The sequence below is a fragment of the Pempheris klunzingeri genome, chromosome 11 (assembly GCF_042242105.1).
Source record: "Pempheris klunzingeri isolate RE-2024b chromosome 11, fPemKlu1.hap1, whole genome shotgun sequence".
NCBI lineage: Eukaryota > Metazoa > Chordata > Actinopteri > Acropomatiformes > Pempheridae > Pempheris > Pempheris klunzingeri.
Genome location: NC_092022.1, coordinates 22,381,893 through 22,405,124, shown reverse-complemented (window position 1 = coordinate 22,405,124; position 23,232 = coordinate 22,381,893). Strand labels below are relative to the sequence as shown.

Here is a 23,232-nt window from a genome sequence, read left to right as displayed (position 1 = left end):
AACAGATGTTTGAACTCAACACCATCCTGAAATGGTTGCTGTTATGAAAGTGCAGATGGCTTGTACTTTCACAACTCTGTGGCTTTTACAGCAGCAGGTGATGACAGTGTAGATCTGATATTTACCAATGACTAATCAGTCTTTTTTGTTTTTGTTTTCCATGAGACCTGCCTGTGGAGCACTGCAGCCTAAGCCCAGTCTCGTTTAAAATAGGGTGTGGTATTCACTGTGGCCCAAGGGAGTGATAGGGGGTGTCTCACGCTGGCAGACAGGTGGTGTTTAAAAATACTTAGATCTGCTGTTACTAGACAGGATTTCTTCTTGATTATGAATAAGACTATCAAAATTGGGCACCATAATTTGTGAAAAGATGTCAGGATGCTTACAGAAGACTTTCATTCTGACTGATTCACCAAAACATAACACATTCACAAGTGTTGGAAAAGTTTTTATTTAATTTCATTTTGTAATTTTGATCAGGTTTGGCTACACAAATGCTTGTCTTCAAATTCAGCTGCTAGTTTGTTTCATTAAATGCACTAAAACAGGCAAAACAGAGTGGCCTCTACGTTACGCTTACATATATGAATACTGTTATTATTGCACTTACCATAAAGTTCATCTGCCATTAATTAATGCATTGGTAGATGAAGGATAAACTACCGGCCAAAAATGTATTCCAAATATGAGATCATGGGAGATTTATTAAAACTGTAGTTTTGTGTAAATTGCTTGTAGAATTTCCTTCATTTGCAAACTCAAAGGCAAAACAATTTCAGCTAAAAACCTCTTTGTTCTTTCTTAAACCCACGTATGAATGGGTGAAAGAACGGTGGAGAAATATTGAACAGCACACCTGGAGAGTGCTCCTCTCAGTGTAAGACATGGAGTTAAGAACCATTTCCTTTATTTTTCTCCATCTCACAATCACGAGGTAATCTGACTCCTCTGGGCAATAAATAAATTTACGATTGCATATTTCTTCTGACAAAAATCCTACGACAGAATATTTTGAATGCTGAAAAGATGTGCACTTCAAAATGGTACAAAAAAAACAGACACATACACACAAAGTGCCCTCATGCGTACAAAAGTTGAACTCATATTTGGCTCCGAAGCACAACAGGCCCTGAATATAATGTGGTGGAACAGTGTGGACAGTTTTTCTACATTGACACATACACAAAACCATGAACGCTACACTAGCTCACAGGCAAACACATCATCGTAACCCACCTTCTGCTGCTACCATTGTATTGAAATAAATCTGTAGATTGAGCGACCTTACCACAACATAGTGTTTTTTTTTCCTCTTGCTTACTCTATTGCAAAACATACACAACTCATTTAAAACCGCCTGGGTGCTACACAGCGTTGTATGACAGACACCACAGGAACATATAGCACGTACACAACAGCAGTGGCACTCATAAGCTTCCTATTTTCCTTCTCTATCTGGTTTATCAGCTCCCAAACCAAAGCAGCAGAATGACAATAAATGCATATAAATCCCAGTGAAAATAAAAAATTTCACAGTGTAGTACACCACAGTCTCAAATACAGATTTTGCAGGATGCAGTTAGCCGAAATGTTACTCGTGATGCTTTTGGAGTCTTGAGACACTGAAGAGCGACAAGATGAAAACAACCTGGCTTTATAGGAGCGTTGGATGGTAGTTTGCAGTATGTCAGCTGTAATTTCTGGAGAGCTCTTTGATACAACTGACACGCACTTTTCAGACTCCTACTCGACGAATCTTTTTCATCCTTTTAAACACATTGGAGAAAATCAAAACGATGACAGTAACAGTTATCACTCCCTAATCTTTCACACGTCTGCTGCAATTATCTTGGTGTCCCAAATTCAAGGCATAGTGGTGAGAGTATTCAGTCGGTATATGTTATCAACATTCCTTCAGCCGGCGGTTACATAACGCAAACAAACATATCTTGTGACAAAACGTATTTATCTACTGAAATGATCTAATCTGCCCGATTAGAGAGCCAGTGTGTGCCAATTGAGTTAAAGGCCTTTTTGCAATATGTGGACACACTTGTGACACACTGTGATGAAGTTGGACTGAGACTTCTAGAGTGCCACCTTGCCTCCCCAGTGTGTAAGCACTTAGGAACATACTGTACCATCCAGCCCCGAGTCTAACATATAAACATCGTCATATCCAGATGCACTGAATCGTTTCAGTCAGTCAATGTCCTTCAGTTTGTCTAAACGTCTGGAAAGAGAGGAGCTTCCCAGAACCTCACACAGTCACACCAACAAAAACCTTAAGAGGAGACGCAGCTGTCTGCATGAGGCTTCTCTCGCTCTCCTCAGCGGTCTGTTTGATCTCTGGTCCTCACTGAGGAGGAGGCAGGCCATCTCTCTCCAACACTGCTGGTGACCTGCAGCAAAACAACATTCGTCTTTTAATGGACTCCCTTCACCCGCCTACCACAAGTCCACATTGAATTTGAATATGTTATTTTCACCGTATCAGCAAGTTTTTTGGCATCCGATTTACTACCTGAGGTGGTGGACAACGTCTCATGACAAAATGTGTACGAAGAGAATGGCCAGACCGATGTTGAGCAGGATCACCATGCAGATCATTATGGTGTTTGGGCCCTTAAAAAAAGAAAGGAACATATGAGATATAAGGTCAGTAAATGAAATTAAAGTTTGACTGTACAGTAACAGTAACACTCCATGTTTACTATCAAGTTTCACACACAGTGGGCATGTAGAGCATGAGCCTCAGGTTCTACGTACAGGAATACTTCTTCATTACTTCATCACATTCACTTTTTCTGCAGGAATGATCAATACGCCAAGAGGCACTAAGTTTATCTTAATTTAGCTTAGCTTGGCTTAGTTTAACGCAATGTCTTTTCCCAAGAATGTCGACACACACACCCCCGTTCATAATACCAGAATACACTGCGAATGCTATGCAGTGGGCCACCGGCTCATTCATCACTGTGTTAACTAATTCAGCAGTAGATAAAATACAATCACTTTATCTGAAATTCTTCAAGTGTATAACTTTATCCCTGACACACATAATCTGGAGGAACTAGCAGACATCATGTAGTGCATGTCATGTGGGAGGAAGAAAGAGATCAACTTTTGTAACACATCATTCCTCCTTCATCCTAAAGAGTGCTTCCTCAAAATACAGCTTGACAACTTAGGGACAGCACAGTTAACCAGCGCTTCATGGAAACAGAAGACATGCTGAAGTGGTTCTTTCCTTTCTCTACACTTTCATTGTGCTCTGTTACCGTCAAGCTATATCTTTTAGTCAAACAAGGCTAAAAGCTGAGAGAGTCTACAGTCAGGCGAACGGCTCTGTGAGGCTGTACTTCGGCACAGCAAGGCTTTGAGCTAAATCCTAATGTCAGCACGCTAACACGCTCATGAGGCATGTTAACATGCTGATGGTGTAATGTTTAGCTTGTTCACATCTTAATTTAGCATGCTAACATTTGCTGATCAGCACTAAACACAGTGCTCAGTAAGGTTTGTCCTCTGGGAACCATGAATGTGTATGCTAGATTTCAGTCTGGACCAAAGTGGCTGACAGATTTACCCTCCACCCTGCTCACATGCCCAAAAAGCATCACATATGAGTCAGTGTGTATGTTTTACCTCCAGCTCCAAAGAATCTGCAGTCACCCCATTACTTGGGCTCGACACCATGGCCTTCAGTCTGGCCTCTGCTTTGGGATCCACCTTCGGGGCTGGTTTGGCAACAACGGCTTTGGCTTCCACTTGCTTTGGTACTGGTTTAGGTTCAAGATTGGGTGCAGGTTTTGGGGACGGCGCTGGGCTCGGTTGCCGTTTTGGTAATGGCTTTGTCTCTGCTTTGCTGGAAGGCCTGCTCACCTCCCTGGACTCCACTTTGTTCTCCAAGGTGGACGGTGCTCGTTCCTGGACTGATGGAGCTCTTTCACTTTTGACCTCGGTGGTTTTAGGCTCGGGGGTGACAGCTTTGGAGGACGCTTTAGAGGTGGGGCGCGGGGCTTCTTCTTCATCTGGAGCGATGAGGCTATTCCTTACAGGGGCGACAGCAGCAGGAGTGACGTCTGGAGCTTTTGCCTCGGAGTCAAACTTCTGCAGGGGCTTTATCTCCAGGTCGGAGCCCTGCTCATTCTTGTTGCTCTGACGGCTAGGTGTGCGAGAGGGGCCGCGACTGCCGGGGGCCCCTCCGCCCTCAGGTGCAGCTGAGGCGGCAGCAGAAGCGGAGGTTGAAGGGGTAGTGGGCCGACTGTTTGGCCTGCTGTTAGATTTACTGCTACCCTTACTGCCACCACCTTTGCTGGTTTTGTCTTCATTCCAGCTTCCTGGACTGAGGAGTTTGGGGACTTCCTTGCCGACGATGCCTGGGCTGGGGGAGGGGGTGCGGCCTGGGGATGAGCCAGGCATGAAGCTGTCCAGTTCATTCATGAGTGGGCTTTCGGGTGGTGTGGGCAGGGGCTCCTCCTCAGCTAGTAGTGGCTCATGCATCACAGTGTCTGTGTTCTCACTGCCCTCCACAGCGTCCTGTAATACCCTCTTCTTCAGATACTCAGGACCTGTGTGACACCAATTCAATCAGCATATTAGTGTTTTTCCCTTCACAGATTTGTTTACAGTTTCAATATAGACTATTAAAAGAAGTTTGATAAATATGAGAATATGAGAAAATGTGCATTTCTTTTGTTTAATTATTAGTGTCATTACCATATAAAATGTATATTTCTGCTGTTTCCTAGTTAACATAGTTATGGAGCACTCCTTTCTCTGACCCCCTGTAAGACTAATGAGTCAACTACACTAGGAAATAACTACGGGTGTCATTTTAGAAACAGATGTTTTTCAATAATCCCCCTGCTATTCCCAAACCAGACTTGTATCCTTTGACTAAAATATCAGGAAATAGCTACAGAGAATTTACGTCTTTGAGATCAACTTTATAATTATGCCATGTGCTCCCACAGGAAGCAGCTACCGAAGCTATAAAGACTTATAGGAAACTGTCTCATTAATAATTCTCAACTTCATTGTACCTTTTGCTTCACAAGTCGGTTGTATGTTGCTTACATTTAAAAGCGAAAAAGTTTTTAAAATGCCAAAGAAGGATGAACTAAAACAAAAGAAAATGTTTATGTCAAAATAAAAGTGAACCCATTAATATCAATAAGGCTGGTGATATTCAAAATTGTAGTTGTCAAATTTAATCAAAAGACCAAAACCAACAGTGCATTACTGTTCGTCTCCTCATATTTACTGTTATTTTCACATTACAAATAATTTGCCTTGGTATATTGGTGTGTAATCAAGAAACACAAAGATAGACGGAAAGATAAATAGACAGGAAAAGGATAAATAAGACAGTTGGACAATGTAAATTTTAGCAAATTCTATAGAAATAGGAGCAGATATTGCATTTGTTAGGGACTATTTAAATGAAAATTTGGCAGCAGCAGGATCGTGTATGTTAGTTCCATTGAAAATGAACTATAGTGTCCATGTTTATTGTGCCGAGGGAACACGTTAAACAGCTCATTGATGTGGTTTCAGCAGTTTTCTTTTATTTATTTATTTATTTTACAACAATGGAGCTTATGGCTTTGGGTCCACAGACAATACTTGTTAGTAGGATAAATTCATTGCTCGTTTTGATCGTCGAGATTTGGTGCAAATAAGAAAAATATTGCCAGACTTGTCCTTGAAATTGTGAAGCTGAAGTGCTGTTTTTCCAAGCTCAAATAAAGCAGATGGTGCACGCGCTGACACTGTATGTCTGTGTTGTTGTCTCCTTGGTGAGAGATCTTTCATGGAAGAATGCATAGCAGGACTCAGCCAGGCCTCGTCCATTTGTAGTGCTAGCCAGAGACTGTTCGGGCAACCGCTCAGGAAGCCGGGTGGCTCTCTGTCTGTGTCTGATTCATTTAAGCTCTCTGCTGAGAGAGGGAGGGCAACAGAAAAATGCAAGAGGCTCCTACATGGCTGGACTGCTTCTGTGTGAAAGTGTGAGTGTGTGTTGCCAGACTCGCAATGAAACTGATACGACCCCTTCGACCCAATAAGATGTTCCTTTTTTAGACATTCAAATGCGACTATCCTTGTGGTGAGCTTTAGCCGGGGATCTGGAGGTATGCACGGGGACACGTTATAAACTAAATGAGATGGTTAGCAGTCATCATTTACTGATTAAAAAAATAATGTCACAGTAAATAAGCACATGGAATTAAGGTCATACCATCTGTGTTCCCACTAAACTAAATGTTTACGCTAGTGAGAGGATTTTATTTGTGGTGTTGTTTTGTGGTGCATTTGGAAAAATGGTAAAACTATTTATGATGCCCAATTTCAGGTAAAAGTAACTGCTTGAATAGTCTTTGAGTAGGTGTTTGGAGTCATCAGGTCTTTCATACAGTTGTTCCCACCCTGTACTGTCCTTTTTCAAGCAGGTAACAATGTGTTAGCTGCCCAAAAGCTGGCACTTTTGCATGTTATTATGCATTTTGCAGATCAGATGAGAAGTCCACTGACCTGGCTGGTAGAAGGACGGGGAGAGCTCTTTGGCCACCAGTCTGGCGATGCTGGACTCACTGTTGGAGGCCTGAGCGGCCTGTTCAGCTGCCTCTGCCTTGGCTTTCGAATGGGACGTCCTGCAGGGGACAGATGCATAGTTAACATAACACTGATGTAACACTGGTGCGTAACGGTCATCCCTGAGTTTTATTTTCATCATACTGTTAATGGCATGGGGTTTAATCTTAAAGAAGTCATTTGGATATGGTGGCACTCCATTCATGCATGGAAAATAGCATCTGTGCATGTGTGTGTATCTAACACTGCACATGGTTTCAAATTCATCAGAGCGAGTTTAAAAGAAAAGCTTTGCTTTGCCTACGTTCTTGCTGAGAGTTTGAAATGGGAGATGAGAAGATCAACACCACTCTCATATCTGTCTGTTAAATAAGAAGCTACAGTCAGGAGGTGGTTAGTGTAGCATGATGACCCATCAGCTAAGAAATAGTTCCAGCATGTAACGCCTTGTGCAGCCACAACTTCTTCTTTGTTTTCCCATATTAGACATGAGAGTTGTATCAATCTTTTCAACTGTTGGCAAGACAGTGAAGAAGCATATTTCCCAAAATATAAAAAAAAAACTCAGCTCACACAAAGTGCTCCAAACAACAAAAACGAATGGTGATGACACACTTTCCATTTGCAGGCACCGGTGACTGATTTTCTGCATTTCTTTACGTATGTGGTAGTTAAATGAATCTTTTTATATTTTTGCTGACAGAAGTGATGGCAGACATTTCTTGCCTTGAAAGTGTGATAGCCGTTTGGTACTGACAGTGTATAGACCAGACTATTCCGTGAATAGTGGTGAAAATAATCCACAGATTAATCGATAATGACGGTTTGCAGTTTATTCCATTTAAAAGGTGCATGGTAGCTGAAACCAGCTCTGCCAACATACATGAGTACGCACCAAACTTTGGGTTTTATAATATCTGGTCTACAGTATGTTTTTTGTCCTTATGTCATATCTTTAGGTATGTTTTAATGCACTTTGACCTTGAGCTTGACCTTTCTGATCAAAGTACGGGACTCGAATACGAGTCTGTGAGAGATGACGGCTTAAAACTGTTTAAGACTGACCACAAATACCACAGCACAGGGGTTGTTTATAGTATTCAATCATGTTGAAGTGAAGGCCAGGGGCGGGAGGCTGCTGGTCATATGGCTCATTAGTATTATTAGCTATCGAGAGAGGATGTGTCCTTTTCTGCTGTTGGGCTGAGACAGAAATAAATGATGCTTTTATCGCCCCCTGCTAGACAATGAGTTATTGCTAGCGAGACACGGAGGACTCCATCATCACACAAATGTGACAGGGAGACAGACGGGTCAGCAAGAGGGCGAACAGTGCAGCGGTGAGGCACACAGCTTCAGAGACGCCTGGATTAGCAGCTTCAGATGGTCATGATTTACCCATAATGCAACACGTGTGCAATTTTGACATGCTGATTTTTAGCAGATACCAGGGTTTGGCGATGTGATACTATATAAAGGTAGAAATGTGTCCACTGGTTTGAGATTTGGGAATATAGTGAAAACCAGGAAATCAACTAGCAGTTTTGCACTTGTGGTTCCCTCATGTTAAAGTCAGTTGGTTTTTTGAATGGGTTTTTGGTTAGATGCCTGATATAAGGTCTGTGGTTAACACAAGCTTAAAGGACAACATAATATAAAATACATCACTTGAGAAATTTGAAGCTTTTATGTGTTTTAAAAAAAGGTGGTTACTAACAAGAGGCCACGTGAGACTTTTTAAAATGTATTCTGACTTTTTAAAATGTATTCTATGTCCATGTTTTTACTGGTGTTTGCATATGTAATTATGACTGTTTTCTATCTATTTCTATTCTAATGGTCCCTGTCATCTTATCATTGTCATTTGTGATTATATATTTTGCATGTTTTGTCTATTGTGAAAATAATTTACCATTTATTATTATTGTTTTTACTGCAGAAGGTGATCTTGGTGATGTGGTTTGGGCAGACATGGAGGTCTGATGACAATGAACTTTACATTTTGGCCTGTAATCTTTCCATTTTTTCCCCCGTGGGCTACATAAATCTATCCATACAGGCCTAATTGCGTATAGCTCCATTCTCTGCCATTTTGAATTTAGTCTAAATCTGTTTTTCTCACCCCTCCTTCTACAAACTTTGACCAATAGTCACAAGTTCAGTACAAAACATCTCTCGACAAAGCTGGTAAAAGGTATATTTTTGATATTCAATACAGTTTTCCAATAACTGACTCTCAAAGTTTGCTCAAATGCTGTGGGCAGGCCTGATATTACAATGCTGCATGAAAAGTCACCAAGGTCAGTAGGCCTCTCATTCAATAGCTGTAGAGATATTTCATTCTGGACCTAAGAGGTGGACAGACCCCTAACCACACACATCTAAATGCTGAGAGTTCAAGGCTACTGCTATTTGTCCCACATTAACTTGGAGAATTACTGATTGTGATTACTCTGTGGATACTTCACATACTGTAACTTAACACTGAGCTGAAAATAGCTCCCCGTCCACTTGAAGACTCAGTGGGGAAGGAGCTTCCCACTGGAACAATTAGAGACTCCTGAGGTTCCCTGTTTGAGACAGATGAGCTCCACCTGTCCTCACACAGTCAGCACCTCCTCTTCCAGGAACTCCTTCACCCTGTACTGTCAAATCTCACATGTTCATTATTACACTGATATCATTCACTACAGGAAAAGTTATTATAACAACAGCTGCTATTCATCAATGAGCGTACAAGACAAAAGGATACAATTTCAATTAAATCATTCTCCATTAATATACACACACACACAATATTTATTTCAAAAGTAAAATTCCTAATATGAATAATAAGACTAGTGTTACTATCTGTTCTTATTACTGTCAACAAATCCCATGAAATGGGAACACAGACCCAGAGTGTTAGTCAGGCTCTCAATACTGAATTTCCTACCCCGTCTGCAGTTCCAAGCTCATTGGTTCTTACTGAAGGTGTAAATCTTTAAAACCAGTTCACAAATATAAAATGCCATTTAAAAAACAAAGAAAAAAACATATTTGGGGCAACAGGGCAGCGTATGAGGGATTGAGTCAAAATAAACAGTGAATGTGAATGAAGCTGGAGCTCTAAAGTACAATGTACGAGTATAGTAAAAAGTACAATGAAGTGGTGGACTAGAGGTATAAAGTAGCATGAAACTGAAGTACTTATGTAAAGTACAGTACTTGAGTAAATGTACTTGCTAACCTCTGACAGTACAGCAGAGTAGAGTACAGCAGCCAGATGTAGAAGAGTCAAACCCAACACAAAAGAATAAAGTAGCTGAAAGGTGGCCTGTTGCCGCAAAGTGACTCCAGGCTTTGAAAACCCTCAGAGCGTGTCGGCATCAGTCCTCACAACCCTCAGTACCATAAATGAGCAGAAAGCTCAGACCTGAGTAGTGCTTACCATCACATGTCCTTGACTGTTGAGCTAGAGCTCATCTGTGCACTGAAGGAATAACAAATTGAACCCTAAAATAAGCAGTCAAGCTATCCTCGTGCAGCAGAGGCTGCATTAGAGCATATCTCTGACTGAAAAAACAAAAACCTGAGTTTCCCTAATGGCACCTTATATTTGTAGAGGGCCACTTATGTAATAACAAATGTCCTCCACTGTGGTTAAAGCTGCTAAAATTGGCTAGCATAGCTGCTAATGGTAGGTGACAGAGCTAATATGGTGATCGCTTTGACTGGTCTGAACACAGAGAAGCCATTGTTGGGTGTTTCTTAACGTTTGATTCCAACAGTAATGTTATATCAGAGGTCATTCCTCCATATGTCAGACTCTGTATTCACTACTCTGCCAAAGTTCAAACAGACAAAAGTAGAATAAATAAAAAGTGAGTAAATCAAAATTGTATTATGTGATAACTTGAGTAACATACAGAAGTGTGTGAAGGGAAGAAATGGTGTAATGTGGTCATAGTTTTGGTGATAATGCAAACTCAAAGTAGTCACGTGATCCACAGTGAGTAGAAAAAATGCTGTTTAAAGTTGCTTTAGGTTTTCTGCAATCAACCAGATGTTATGTTCTGTGTAATCTAATATTAAAGAGCATATTAAAGAGCAAAGAACAACATACAGAGTTGGCCCCTTGTCCTTGGATGCATGTTTATGATCTGGCACCTGGTCTCATGGATGTATTATAAGAACTGGATACCAGACAACAACTCAGCCTTACTTCCAATTTCTCCCAGTGGGCAGTATTTTCCCCACAGAGCACCACTGTAAAGGACACAGTTATAGAACTGCTGACAGGAGGACGCCTCTAGTTATAAACACGGATTGTATTTTTAAATCATGGGGCTTAATTCTTGTAAAACTTTCCCAAAGACAAATATTTTTTCCCCTGAATGATGCCACTGCTGTGATATGAGCCATTCGCCAGCCCAACTGGGTGAGAGGCATGATGGGATTAACACTACTGCGCACACATACCCCTATACCTAACCTGGAAGTGAGAAACTTTTTTTGGCATAGCGCCAGTCTAACAAATGTTATTGGGCTGAAAATGCATAATTTTTGCTCCGGTATCCAGATCTTATAATACATCCATGCCTGATAGCTATGTTCTTTTTTTTTTTTACCATACTACCCTCACATCCTGCATGCTGCTATTGGCTGGGGGCTGCACATGCACTGACCACAGTAAAATACAGGCAGAGGGCTACTGGGTCGCTGCAGATACAGACAACATCATAAGTGGTGATTGAAAGGAATTTTTTTTGTAATACTGTAAAACTGTCTCTTTTAGGAAATTCCTGTTCATTCTATATTTGAGTAAAAGTAGCAACACCACAGTGTAGAAGAACTCTGTTATGAGTTAAAGCTCTGCATTCAAGTAAAAGTACGAAAGTACTTATATACACTGTTGCCCATAAAGTTGGAATAAAATGTTTTTTACCTCTTCTCATGAAATGATTGTGACAATGTGATTTATTCTTGATAAATAAAGTGGATATCTTCTCTACTTTATTGATCAAACTCTTCCAAACATATCACAGTGAAACTTAAACCACAATTAACCTTTGCAAACTGTGTATTCAGGCTTTAACAAAATTGGGGGTATTGAACAATTATTCCAACTTTATGGGCAACGTATGAAAAAAAAAAAAAAAAAAAAAAAAAAAAAAATATATATATATATATATATATATATATATATAAACATTAGAATTGTATATATTATTTTATATGATTATAATTATTGATGCAATAGTGTGTTCACTACTAACATTACAGCTGTAACGGTGAAGCTAATTTTAACTACTTAACTACAGGATAGTTTAATCTATGATACTACACTATAATAATACTGTAATGTTAATACTGATAATACTGTTTTGATAATCTGACACTGTAAGGTAACTACAGCTTTTAAAAAGCACAATACTTCCCCCTGAAATGTAATTCTGTAGAAGTATGACGTAACAGATGTAATAGCATTACTTAAGTTATGTACAAGTACCTCAAAACTGTACTCAAGTAGAGTACTTGAGTAAATGTACTAGCACCACTGCAGACGGACGACATACTGCTGAACTCTTTAGATACTGTAAACCCTGGAAATACCTGATTTTTTTAAGATGCTTCCTACAATAGAATTAACAAATTTTGCGGCGTGGGCCTTTAAGTAGTACGACTGTTAATCTGTGTTGGTCCTCCAGTGCTTCCCTGCAACGAAACATGACATTTGACACTGTGACCTAAATACCCTTTATGCATTTAGGGCTGCCTAAAGGAGACGTCTGTTGTACTCGGAGGAGTGATGAGACGCCAGCTGTAGGAAAAAACAGACACTTCAACACCCAGAGCTATGAGAACCCAGAATAACCTACACCTTAAGTCTGAATCTAGAGCCTCTCTTCAAATAGTTCCTACTGTTCTGCTGTTTTGTAACCATTTGTTTTTTGTCACGCTGCAGTTGCCCTGGAGGCTGCTGATGGCAAGAGATATTCTGTCATTCTGGCATGTGCCACTGGATCTGTGTGGAGGGAGGGTCCTATTCAACTGAGTCGCAAGTGTGTGTGCGTGTGTGTGAGACAGAGGGAGTGTGGAAGAGTGATTTTGTTTCTATAAAAAGACGACTAAATGTTTCAGAGTATAATTAAATCACTTAATACGCGCCAAAATACATTTACATTAAGAGCTAATTGTAACCTCATTATTGCAACATTGCTAAGAGGTCACAGGAGGAATAGCTACACAGATCTCATCAGTTTCTCTAATTACTGATCAGTTATTTTCTCCTCTACGACATTTTTTCTCATTAAATAAGTAACTCGTGAAAACAGACCCCAAATAGTCCTGAGCTGAACCAAACTGTGTTTAAAAAAGTTATGCCGGGCCGATCGCTCACCAACACAAAATGCTCGTATCAGCAGTACAGTGTGTAATCCAAGCCGCACAACTAAAGCTAGGTGTGGTACATGTATACGCCAACCCTTTATACCCAAGCACTTGGTTATGAGCTGTGCCATATTTATATCCGTGGAACCATTTGACACCGCTGCTGACGCAAGACGCACCGAGATCTGTGATCTGTGACTGTTGCCGGCAGTGGAGCTGGAGCACAAAGTTGGTGAGAGTAAAGGTCCAATATCAGCAAGCAGACTGCTGTTTTCAAGTAGAGCTGTGCACCATTTGGACAAGTATCTGCCTGGCTAAGAGAGGGCCAGAGAGAGTAAACTGACAGCCTAAAATAGGTGTCCAGATGAAAACAAAGAGCTACTGGAATTCAGTATGAGAAAACAGTCTGTGTTTGTTGGGCAGGAAAGATGGGGTTTGGAAGCGGGGGGGGGGGGATGGGGGATAATCAGCTGTTGCATTCCCCAGTGATTGTGATACAGCAAGAGTGTGCCTGTCCATATTTAGTCAGGGCTCCTCTGTGACCACAGGGCCCCTGTGTGTGCGTCATTTACACCCTGTCCTGCCACACAGGTCCTCCTTCAGCCAGCCCACGCAACAGAACAATGCCCACGGAGTGTCTGAATGCCAGTGACCGCTTAGCTAAGCGGACTTGAAGAGGCCATCTCTGGCATCCCGTGCGGTGCACAGGTTGTACATGTATTTTTAACCGTCAACTTCATTGCCAAAGAATCACAGAGTGAGGAAACCACTGCCAGGAACAGATGTGTCATGTCTCCACTGCTTATATAACAACAGATTTCAGTTTAATGTGCGGCTGTTGTTTAGCTCATGTGGTGGTATCCTGATCCTTAACTCTGACAGAATTATCAGCAGCAGTACATCAGTGTGTAAATACTCTATTACAAGTACAATTCCACAGAGGTGTTTCTGAAAGCCGTCCTTCACAAAGTGTTTGCTTCCATTCTCAGCTGTGTGCAGGCGCCCGTGGATACGCTGTAGGTGAACTTAAAGCTCTGATGCAGTGAACGCGGGCCCATAACTCCAATATACTGCTTATCCTTGGAGTACAATATTTAGATTACAATCTGCTGGGATAGGGATCTGCAGTCCATCAGTGAGTCTGTAAACACTGAGCTTATTTCAGGTGCTGAAGACGACTGTGGACAAAAACCCCACGGCCTTGTACGGTCACAGACAAACCGAAGGTAGACGTGTGCACACATGAACAATGTAGGACGTAACAGAAACGTCTCCCTACTTTCATATGAACTGATTTCACTATGTGATCAGAAAGAGCTTTAAATATTCTCATATTTGGGATCAGGGTTGGCCTTGTTAACTTAACCTACCTAACTTTAACCATTTTAAGTTTTTTCACTGCAGTCAACCCAACCTTGATAACCAGTGTAACAATAGCTTGTATTAACTGCTCCGCTGATGCAAACAGGGTGTCTAGAAAGTTGTGTCTGCAAGTTGCAGTGGTTTCTCTCTGTTAGGACTAAATTAGCTATCGCAGACACTTAAGATAGTTTTAGTTGCAGGCTTGTTAGCAGGTGTGCAAGCACCAGCACTAACATAGTCTTGTCGGGAGGTGCTGCTCTTTGCCTCTGTCCATTATCTTTACTGGAGTCCCCTATTGCCAGCCTGTGTTGTTTAACCCTGTCGGTAGGGGCCAGCGGGACTAACAATGGAGACACGTGGTCACAAGGACGTGGACAATCAGCCATTTTTTTTAGAGACAAACTTCTGAATTTGCATGCATTTACATGGACTTAAAAGAACAATACTTTGCAATTTCCTTTAAAGCCCCCCTCCCCCCCAATTTGTGCCAAGCTAAGCTACCGGCTAACTCTCAGCAGAAAAGCAACTAAGAATTTCACCAGATGACGAATGTGCTTAAGGTACAGTATTCATCCCTACCTGTGAGTCCACCTGAATGATTTCCACATGACAAGAATTCGAATTAGCATAATGTACCTATATGCAAACCATTGGGTCTGTCATGTTAATTGAAATGGATAATTTCAGCTAATGTAGGGCATGAAAACCTCAACCACAACTGCTCTAAAAGCAGATTGGTGTTTATGATGACCAGCTCATGGTTTTACAGCCACTGAGGTAACACTCACTCACTCAGTTGTCACAGTGGACACCACTGGAACGGTGCCGTAAGGACACTGGGAACCCAAGAAGGAGCCATTTTCGTAAAGATGTCTCAGGGGCCATGGGGGGTGAACTGTAAACCGACACTGTGACATTGCTTGCTCCAGTGAACATGACTGCAACTTGTAAGAAACATCAATATTTCTGCAAGCTCAGTGACTAAAAGTTGCACCAGAAAGTCAATGAATGTCAAGTTTTGAAACATTTTGGAATAAAAGTCAGTCTTACTATTTCATAAGCACTCTAAATAACTCCAGTAGACTAAATGTTAAAGGAATAATTCAACACTTTGCTTCCTTGCCTTGAGAAGATTGATATCACTCTCATATTTGTTTATCAGCAGCTCTAAAGTTCACAAATTATATATGATACGTTAACTAAAGAGCTGTAGACGTGCTGGTAGATAGGCCAGCTGTTTCCCCCTGTTCTCAGTATTTATGCTAAGCTAAGCTAACTGTCTCCATGCTGTGCCTTCATATTGAACAGGCAGATGTGAGAGTGATCTTCTCATGAATCTCTCGGCAAGAAACGATATTATATATAATTAAAGCAAGAGTTCTGTGCAGAAATAAAAAGTTTCATCAGGCAAAAACAATAGTTACAAATGCAACTGATGAAACTGATGAACTTCGTCGCCATATTAGAGGCTTAAATTATACTGTGGTGTCACAGGTGGCAAACAGACAGATTTAGAAACGGACACGGAGATACAGAGGGAGCAAGGTTTAGGTAGCAGGGGATTCTACCATAGCGCCCTTTTTAAATGGCACAATCATTGCAAATATTAAACTGAGAAAAAGCCTAACAGCTTGTCTTACATTTCATTATGGAAAAACATAATTGGCTTGAACATTTGGTCATCCAGAGCGTGATATGAAATCCTGTGGTTCAAACAGTGCAAATCTAAACAGCCACTTTAACCACTAAACTCATTATTTCTTATCTGTAATACAGTTTTCAGTAAACAGCATGACCCTTTGTTTGTCTTGTCCATTATGGGGCTTATTGCAACAAGCGGCCAGAGGCAGCTAATGAATAAAGTGTCTCTTTTTGTTGCTATTGTGTCTGTGAACTATTACCCTCATTTCCCTTCATAGACTGCCCTTTGAGTACACTTTGCCTCAGTTTGTGTCTCTCTATCTATTGCCAGTTTCTCTGAAAAATAAAAACTCAAATACACAGATGGTTTTCTAACATTATTCCCTGTGTTCTGGAGGTGTTTCCAGAATCATCCCATGAATTCATGTCGGACAAATTGAGCATGGGCATAATATGTGTCATTTCCGTCATCTTTGTTTGGATTAAGAAAAAGAGCAGCAACCTGAGAAATGGTTAGAGGAGTCTTTTAATATTCAGGGAGTACTTTCAGAACAGCTGCAAGTCTTGTTAGGTGACCTTTTGGGTTTTCCAAAGGTCACAGGGTAATTTTTTTTTTTAGAAAAACAGATGCTTAGTGTCGTATGGAGCCCCTGATAAAAGAGATTTTTTGTCCTGAAATACTTTTCCCATCCCTTGCATCAAGCTTTGCATTCCCTCTGATCAATAGAGAAAGGCTGAGCTATATTATGATGTAGTACAACATATTAAGCAGTAGACTGCTGCTGCTAGATACACAACAAGTGGTGCAGGTTAACCTAGCTCTCTCATGACTGCTACTGCAGATTGAGGCTGTAGTTGTGACTACAGTCATGAGATGACAGAGCTTTGGTCGTTTCTGTGATTGTGGCTGTAGCTGCGGCTGGTAAGACTACGGCGTTGACACACCGGTTGGTTTATAATGGGTGTAACACTTACTACACGCAGGGTTTGTGTGTGAACTGCCATGGTTGTGCTGGCTGTTGTACTGAAGCTACTGTATTCCTCGGCTCCTGTGGTGTATTCACATCTGTCACATCTGATATCAGCACCATGGGTTTAAATCCTGCGTGACTTAATGATGCTTTCATGGCTAATGCTAATAGGAGCAGTAAATCCTGGTCACAGTACTGTTACTGCAACCGGATCCACAGCATTATAAATTCAACCACAAGTGCAGTCTGAGCAATAATCATCTCCACAGCTTCATCCAGTACAGCCAGGGAGAGCAGCTGCAGCTGTGATCACAGCCAGGGCCTGTATACTGCTGGAGGCCTGCCTTTTTAAATGAGTAAAGAGCAATAAATGCATCACATAAAGTGTTCCCTTAAACTGGCAGTGTATTGTAACTCAATAGGACACGTTAACGCTTCTTATGGATCAGGGTGATGCAAAAAAGATCCCAAGGCTCCATGGCTTCAGTGCTATAGTAAGACATGAATACATGTAAATATTTCCCTGATTAATAAGATGAAAAAGAAATAAAGACAATCACGTCTCTTCTCTTTTCTAACCTGGAAGCAGCAATCTCTGCCTTCTGCTTGGCGATGGCTGCAGCCCTCTGAGCGCCCTCCACCGCCCGCTCCACCTTGTGCTTGATCTTGGTTCCCTTCAGCTGGATCACCCTCTTCTTCATGGCCTTCACCAGCATGTTGTTCATGTACTTGCCCTCCTCCTTCCCTCCCTCGGCGAAGATGGTGCAGCCGTAGCCGTGTCTTTGGTTGTTCAGCCACTCGCCCTCATACTTAAGCCCGCTGGACCTTTCGCTTATTCCATATCCTGAGCGTTTATCGTTCTTCCACTCGCCCATGTAGACCTCTGTGGTGGTGGCATCAATGTCGGCCTCCACTGGGGGGAAATCCTCGGCTCCGGCCAGGCTCTCGTCCCCAATGCTGATGGTGGAGTTGGTGTCGCTGGCATTGGAGCTGAGAGCCGACTCAGTCCTCAGGAAGCTGATCTTGCTCTTCTGGCTGGACAGCGAGGTACTTGAGTCAGACTTCTTCAGCTTGCCCAGCAGGGAACTCCTGCGAAACAGGCCCTTCTTCTTGGGTTTCACAGCCTCTGGGTCCACCTGGAGAGTGAGGGCAAAACCTCCACGGGACGGTCCCAGCTGGGTAGGGGTGGTGACGGGTGTCTCCTCACCTGAGGCATTGGTGGTGGTGATGATGGGGATGTCTTGCTGCAAGACAGTGCCGTTGCTATGCTCGCTGCGAAGGGAGGTCAGGGAGGTGCGAAGAGGGGAGCGGACAACTGCTGCCATGCCATAGGGGACACTCTGTCGGACCCCATAGCCATGCCGCATCCCACCGGTAAACTGACCCTGGAAGGTACCTGGAAACACCAGAAAACAGAGTTACTTGATTCTAACTGTCCCACAGACCAAACATTCAAAGGCTGCTTTTAAGCCATGCTAGCAGCTTGACTCTAGGGATGGCAATGTTAGTAGGTTGGTGGATCCACCACTTTGGGCCACAGTGAGATATCATGATGACCATTTGGAACAAATGTCGACTGTGCCCAGAGAATTAATCCTAGTGATTTGACTTTTCTTTATGCACCACCAGCAGATCAAAGTTTTCACTTGTGACATTTCTCAGCACCAACCAGATGGCGTAAACCTTTGTACAAACATTCACGATTCCTAGATGGCAAATCCTACTGCTTTGGTAATCTCCTGACTTGTCATCTAGCACCACCCTTAGGTCAAATTTGTCAGATACTTTGGTTTATGAGCAAATTCCTGCAAAACGAGTGATATTCCCATCAGCCTCATCTGTACTTTGTTTGCAGTGCTAATTACCAAATATTAGCATGCTAACAAATTAAACTAAGAAGGTGAAACTGGTAAACATTACACCTGCTTAACATTAGCATATTATGCATTTACCTCAAAGAACCGCTGTGCCTAACAGCCTCATAGAGCTGCTATCACGGCTGTGGACATTTAAATGAGCCAAAAATAGCTCACTCCATATAAAACTACTTTTATTACTGCCAGAATGTCATGGATATCTTTAGTGTGAAAAGTCTCAGTCATTAATGTCCTACTGACAAGTCATCCTGAGGTCTGGTCTCATGCTAAAATTGACATGAGTGTGGATTATAGTGACAGCTAGGCCTCAGCCCGTGAGGCCAGGAGGGCATGGGCTGGTGGGCTATTATTACATCCTGACATCTGGTGCTATCACATCCCCCACTGCAACTTCCACCAGACTGAGCTTAAAGCTGATGAGTCAGCTGTTAAAGATGGGAACGACTGGTATTGTGCAAGCAGAGATCACCATAATTGATTTTATTTATTTCTTGTTTTGTTTCCTCGACACAGTTGAATGGATGGGCTGCAGGATATCGATGCAACAGAAGCTTCCACTGAGTAATTAAGGAGTCATTTTATCAAAAGTAATCTGGCCTGTTAACAACTCCTGACGATCAGTGGTGGAAAGTAAGAAGTTCATTCACTCAAATACTGTTTAGTATTTCCAGTACATGCTAATTTAAACATCTACAGCTGTGGTTACATGCATACACAACTTGAATACAGTACACTGAGTACATTTTACTTATGTGTTACACTCTTACTAAGAGATTTTCAATACGGAGCTTATTCTTGTAACCAAGGACTATTTTCACATGTCAGTAGTCTCACTTTTACTTGAATGCTTCTCCCACCACTGTTGATAATGGTGTAGTTTAGTAAAATGGAAACAAATCCTGTTGGATTTGGTATCCAACAAGCTCTGAGCACCTCTTGACTGACAGCAGCAGGGTGATATTTTCTTCTGGCTAAACGCAGACGTCATAAACGATCATAAGGATCATCAGGCTGCTCCTTTTTTCCCTCAGAGATTTGTCTCCACGTCGCCTGCGATGAACTTGATGCAGTAGACCAATTGGCCACACTGATCTGAAGGGGGTTTGGTAGCAATGCTGCATGATTTAGTTATCTACCTCTCATAAAATAGCCACACTGTACTGTAGTTTTTACTCAAGCACTTTACTTAAGCACAACTTTGAGGTCTTTCTTTACTTCTGTATTTCCATTTCATACTTCATACTCCTCCTCCACTACATTTCAGAGGCAAATATTGTGCGTACCTTACTTCACTCCATTTATAGTTACTAGTATAGTTACGAGTTAGGTATAATTACCAGTTGCTTCACAGGTTCAGGTTTTATATGCACAACATATGGTTAACAAGTAAGATATAATGCATTTGCACAGATTCAACTACCCACCAGTATTTCAAATAGTTAAAATTAGCTTCACCTCAATCAGCTGCAACATTAAATGCTGCGTACATGGTAATGCCTCAGTAATTGCAATGCAATATTATCATATATTTAATAATATATCACTCTGTGTATATTTTGCTAATGATACTGATGTACTTTAAATTTAGAACCTTTATTTTCAATACTTAGGATTAATGTACTATTTTAACCTTTTGGTAGGCCGTCGACTACTTTTACTTAAGTAATGGATCTGAGCAGACTTATCTGGCCTTTAACAGCTCAGTTACTTTACTTGAGTACAGATAGTTTGAACTAGTTATACCCTACATTGGCACTGCAGGACTGTCACTTGTAATTAAGCATTCTTATATTTCTATTACTTAATTACTGTACTTAACTTAAGTTACTTTTAGAAGCTTACAGGTAAGTTAACTGCACTGATGTTACAGACACTGATTGATAATATAATCAGAAAGTAAGATAAAACATTCATTGATCCCCAAGGGGGAAATTCACAAGCTACCCAGCTTTATATGAAGTATTCAATTCTAATTTTGATTATTACATATAATGCATTTTAGATTAAACTTCCCAATAACACAAAATGCTAAATGTGAATGTCATGAATATCTGTGTGTGGATGTATCTTGATGCTACTACTTGAGTAAAAGTTTCAATGCAGGATGTGTGTGTTGCTACTTTTACTGAAGTTAAAGATCTCAGTACTTCCTCCACCAGTGCTGTAATCAGAGGAACTAACAAAGTACATTTACTTAAGTCCTGTATTCAGAAAACAGTATTAGACACTTGTACTTTACTTGAGTATTTGCATGCTACTTGATACACCAGCTGCACTGGCCTACATTTCAGAGATGTAAAATAAGTCTGTCATGAGCAGAGTATTTCCACACAGTGGTATTTCTACTTTTACTTCAGGGCCTGAGTATTTCTTCCACCACTGCTTTTTGCACAAAACAAGACATCCAAACGTCTCAAAGTGCAAATCTCACCTCCATCAGCATACGTCTCTGTTCCATATCCATCCTGAAGCCCATTATTCCACGTTCCTTCATACTTTGCTCCACTGCCAACACTGATCCGGACCCCGTATCTCCCTTTGAAGCCGTGAGTCCATTCCCCTTTGTAAATCCAGTGTCCTTTGGTTTCTATTCCCAGACCGTGACGCTTCCCCTGAGACCAGTAACCCTCGTAGGTGTTCCCGCTGGGCCAGGTGTAGACTCCCACCACCTCGAAGCCGTAGTTCCAGGAGCCGGAGAACTCGCCCTGGCCCTTGGGTCCGGTGCAGATGCCATGGCCGTGGGCTTTGCCTCCCTCCCAGCCTCCGCAATAAGCTCCGCCGTCGTCAAACTCAAAGCGCCCTCCACTCATGCCTCCCCGCAGCCCAAAAAAACGCACCGATCGGAAAGTAAAGCTGTTAAAGTCTGTTACCTGGCTAAAGATAAAACCTCCGTCAGCCTGACTTCACCTTCACCTGACATCAAAACTGATTGGAGATATCCTTGGTGCTGAACTTGTGAGGATTTCTTCTTTTGGAGTTGGTTTGGAGATTTCTGCGCTCGTCCATGAAGCTCCGGGGCGCACTGCACACTTTACGCAAACTTTATTGTGTCCTCTTTTGCTGCACAGTGAATGATGTTGTGTTACAAAATTTGGATTGCTGGTTATTAAATCGAATTATTTCTGTATTCAGCCTATGTCTTGACAAGCCAGGGATCTTACATGGCTTTTCCAGGTGGCCACAGCACAGAGAAAAGCCCCTTTCCCCCTGTCCCTGCCACCCAGCTATCTCCTCACAGCCGCTGCTGTTGGAAATATTTTAGCAGACCTAACAAGGCGACCGATCCACACACACACACCCTTCCAAAAATACAACCCAATCCTTACTCTGCTGCCTGCAAGGAGCCATGCCAGAGTCTTGCCACCTCGGGACTGAAGTACATGCCTTTCAGGACTCTGCTCTCTGTATAGGCGTTTCCCTGCAGTCAGTGCCGTTTGAACATAATTATCCTCTGATGGGCTAATTCAGCTTGATGAAAGAGATGTCTGAGAGTAGATAAATCTCTGTAATTTCCCATTGATGTTCCTATGTGGCCTGCAAGGTCCTATAGATCTTACTGTTAAACGGGATCAGGGTAATACTTCTGCAAAACTCCAATAGGCAATTACAGCCAGTGTGTCTGTGTCTGAGGTTATAATAACTTTATGTAACAGTGCATGTAGGCCCATATCTCTTATGATATAGTCCCATAGTAACACTGCAGGCTATACTTTGGGATATACATGTTTACTATTAAAGCTTGATAGGATATTGTCATAAACAGAACTTAGAGTTTGCTGGAGCCTACTTGCATAATATGCAATTTACTTCTAATATCCTATTATTAATGATTTTCATTAGGACACATGGCAGTGTTGTATTGTATTTCGCTGTCTGTACTCCCTCTGCTGGGACATGTCAGTAACCACATCACAGATATTTATATTCCCCTTGTAAACTGTGCTAAACATAGCAGTACTTTTTACTCATGTAAAACTACCAATAGGCTATGTTGATGTAAGAATACACGTTTATACGAAAAATGTCCAGTGTTCAAAATCCTACTTCAGTAAAAGTAGTATAAGTAAATGGCTACTTAACCTCTTAAGACCCGAGCTCTTGTTTGATATGCATTTTTTATTTCTCCTTGCTATTTGGGCTTATTGGACCCTGATAAGTATAAAAACTAAGCATCATCTTTTTACATGGTGTAGTTTTAGAGAAAAGTTACGTCCACATATGTGGACAATCGGTCTTAATTTCCAGAAAACACAATAAAGTCACCTTTGTGCAAAACTCTTTATTTCCACCCTGAACATAGCAGTTTTTTCCCCTGACTGCTTTTGCATGTATTTATAACACATACAAAACATATTTTGAAAATCACGGTGCAAAAAACAATATGAAATATCAACAATTTTGCTCACATACAT

The 23,232-nt window shown here is 41.5% G+C and overlaps 1 protein-coding gene across 1 annotated transcript; it reads right to left on the bottom strand.

The window, feature by feature from the left end:
* Window positions 1-435: 435 nt before the first annotated feature.
* Window positions 436-22,056, bottom strand: jph2 (junctophilin 2). The gene is made up of 6 exons (XM_070840406.1): window positions 21,252-22,056; window positions 17,523-18,339; window positions 6,538-6,656; window positions 3,649-4,574; window positions 2,525-2,625; window positions 436-2,402 (listed from the first exon to the last, which is right to left on the bottom strand). Exons 1-5 carry the CDS (start codon window positions 21,628-21,630, stop codon window positions 2,545-2,547), a joined length of 2,322 nt encoding a protein of 773 aa, XP_070696507.1. The 5' UTR covers window positions 21,631-22,056; the 3' UTR covers window positions 436-2,402; window positions 2,525-2,544.
* Between the last annotated feature and the right edge of the window lie 1,176 nt (window positions 22,057-23,232).

Bases quoted from the DNA above. Each gene is read 5' to 3' on its own strand.
- jph2 (XM_070840406.1), bottom strand. From the start codon at position 21,630: ATGAGTGGAGGGCGCTTTGAGTTTGACGACGGCGGAGCTTATTGCGGA. The intron at 18,340-21,251 runs GTGAGATTTGCA...TGGTGTTTCCAG, and splicing joins AGAGACGTATGCTGATGGAG to GTACCTTCCAGGGTCAGTTT. The intron at 2,626-3,648 runs GTAAAACATACA...TCTTTTTTTAAG, and splicing joins CAGATTCTTTGGAGCTGGAG to GGCCCAAACACCATAATGAT.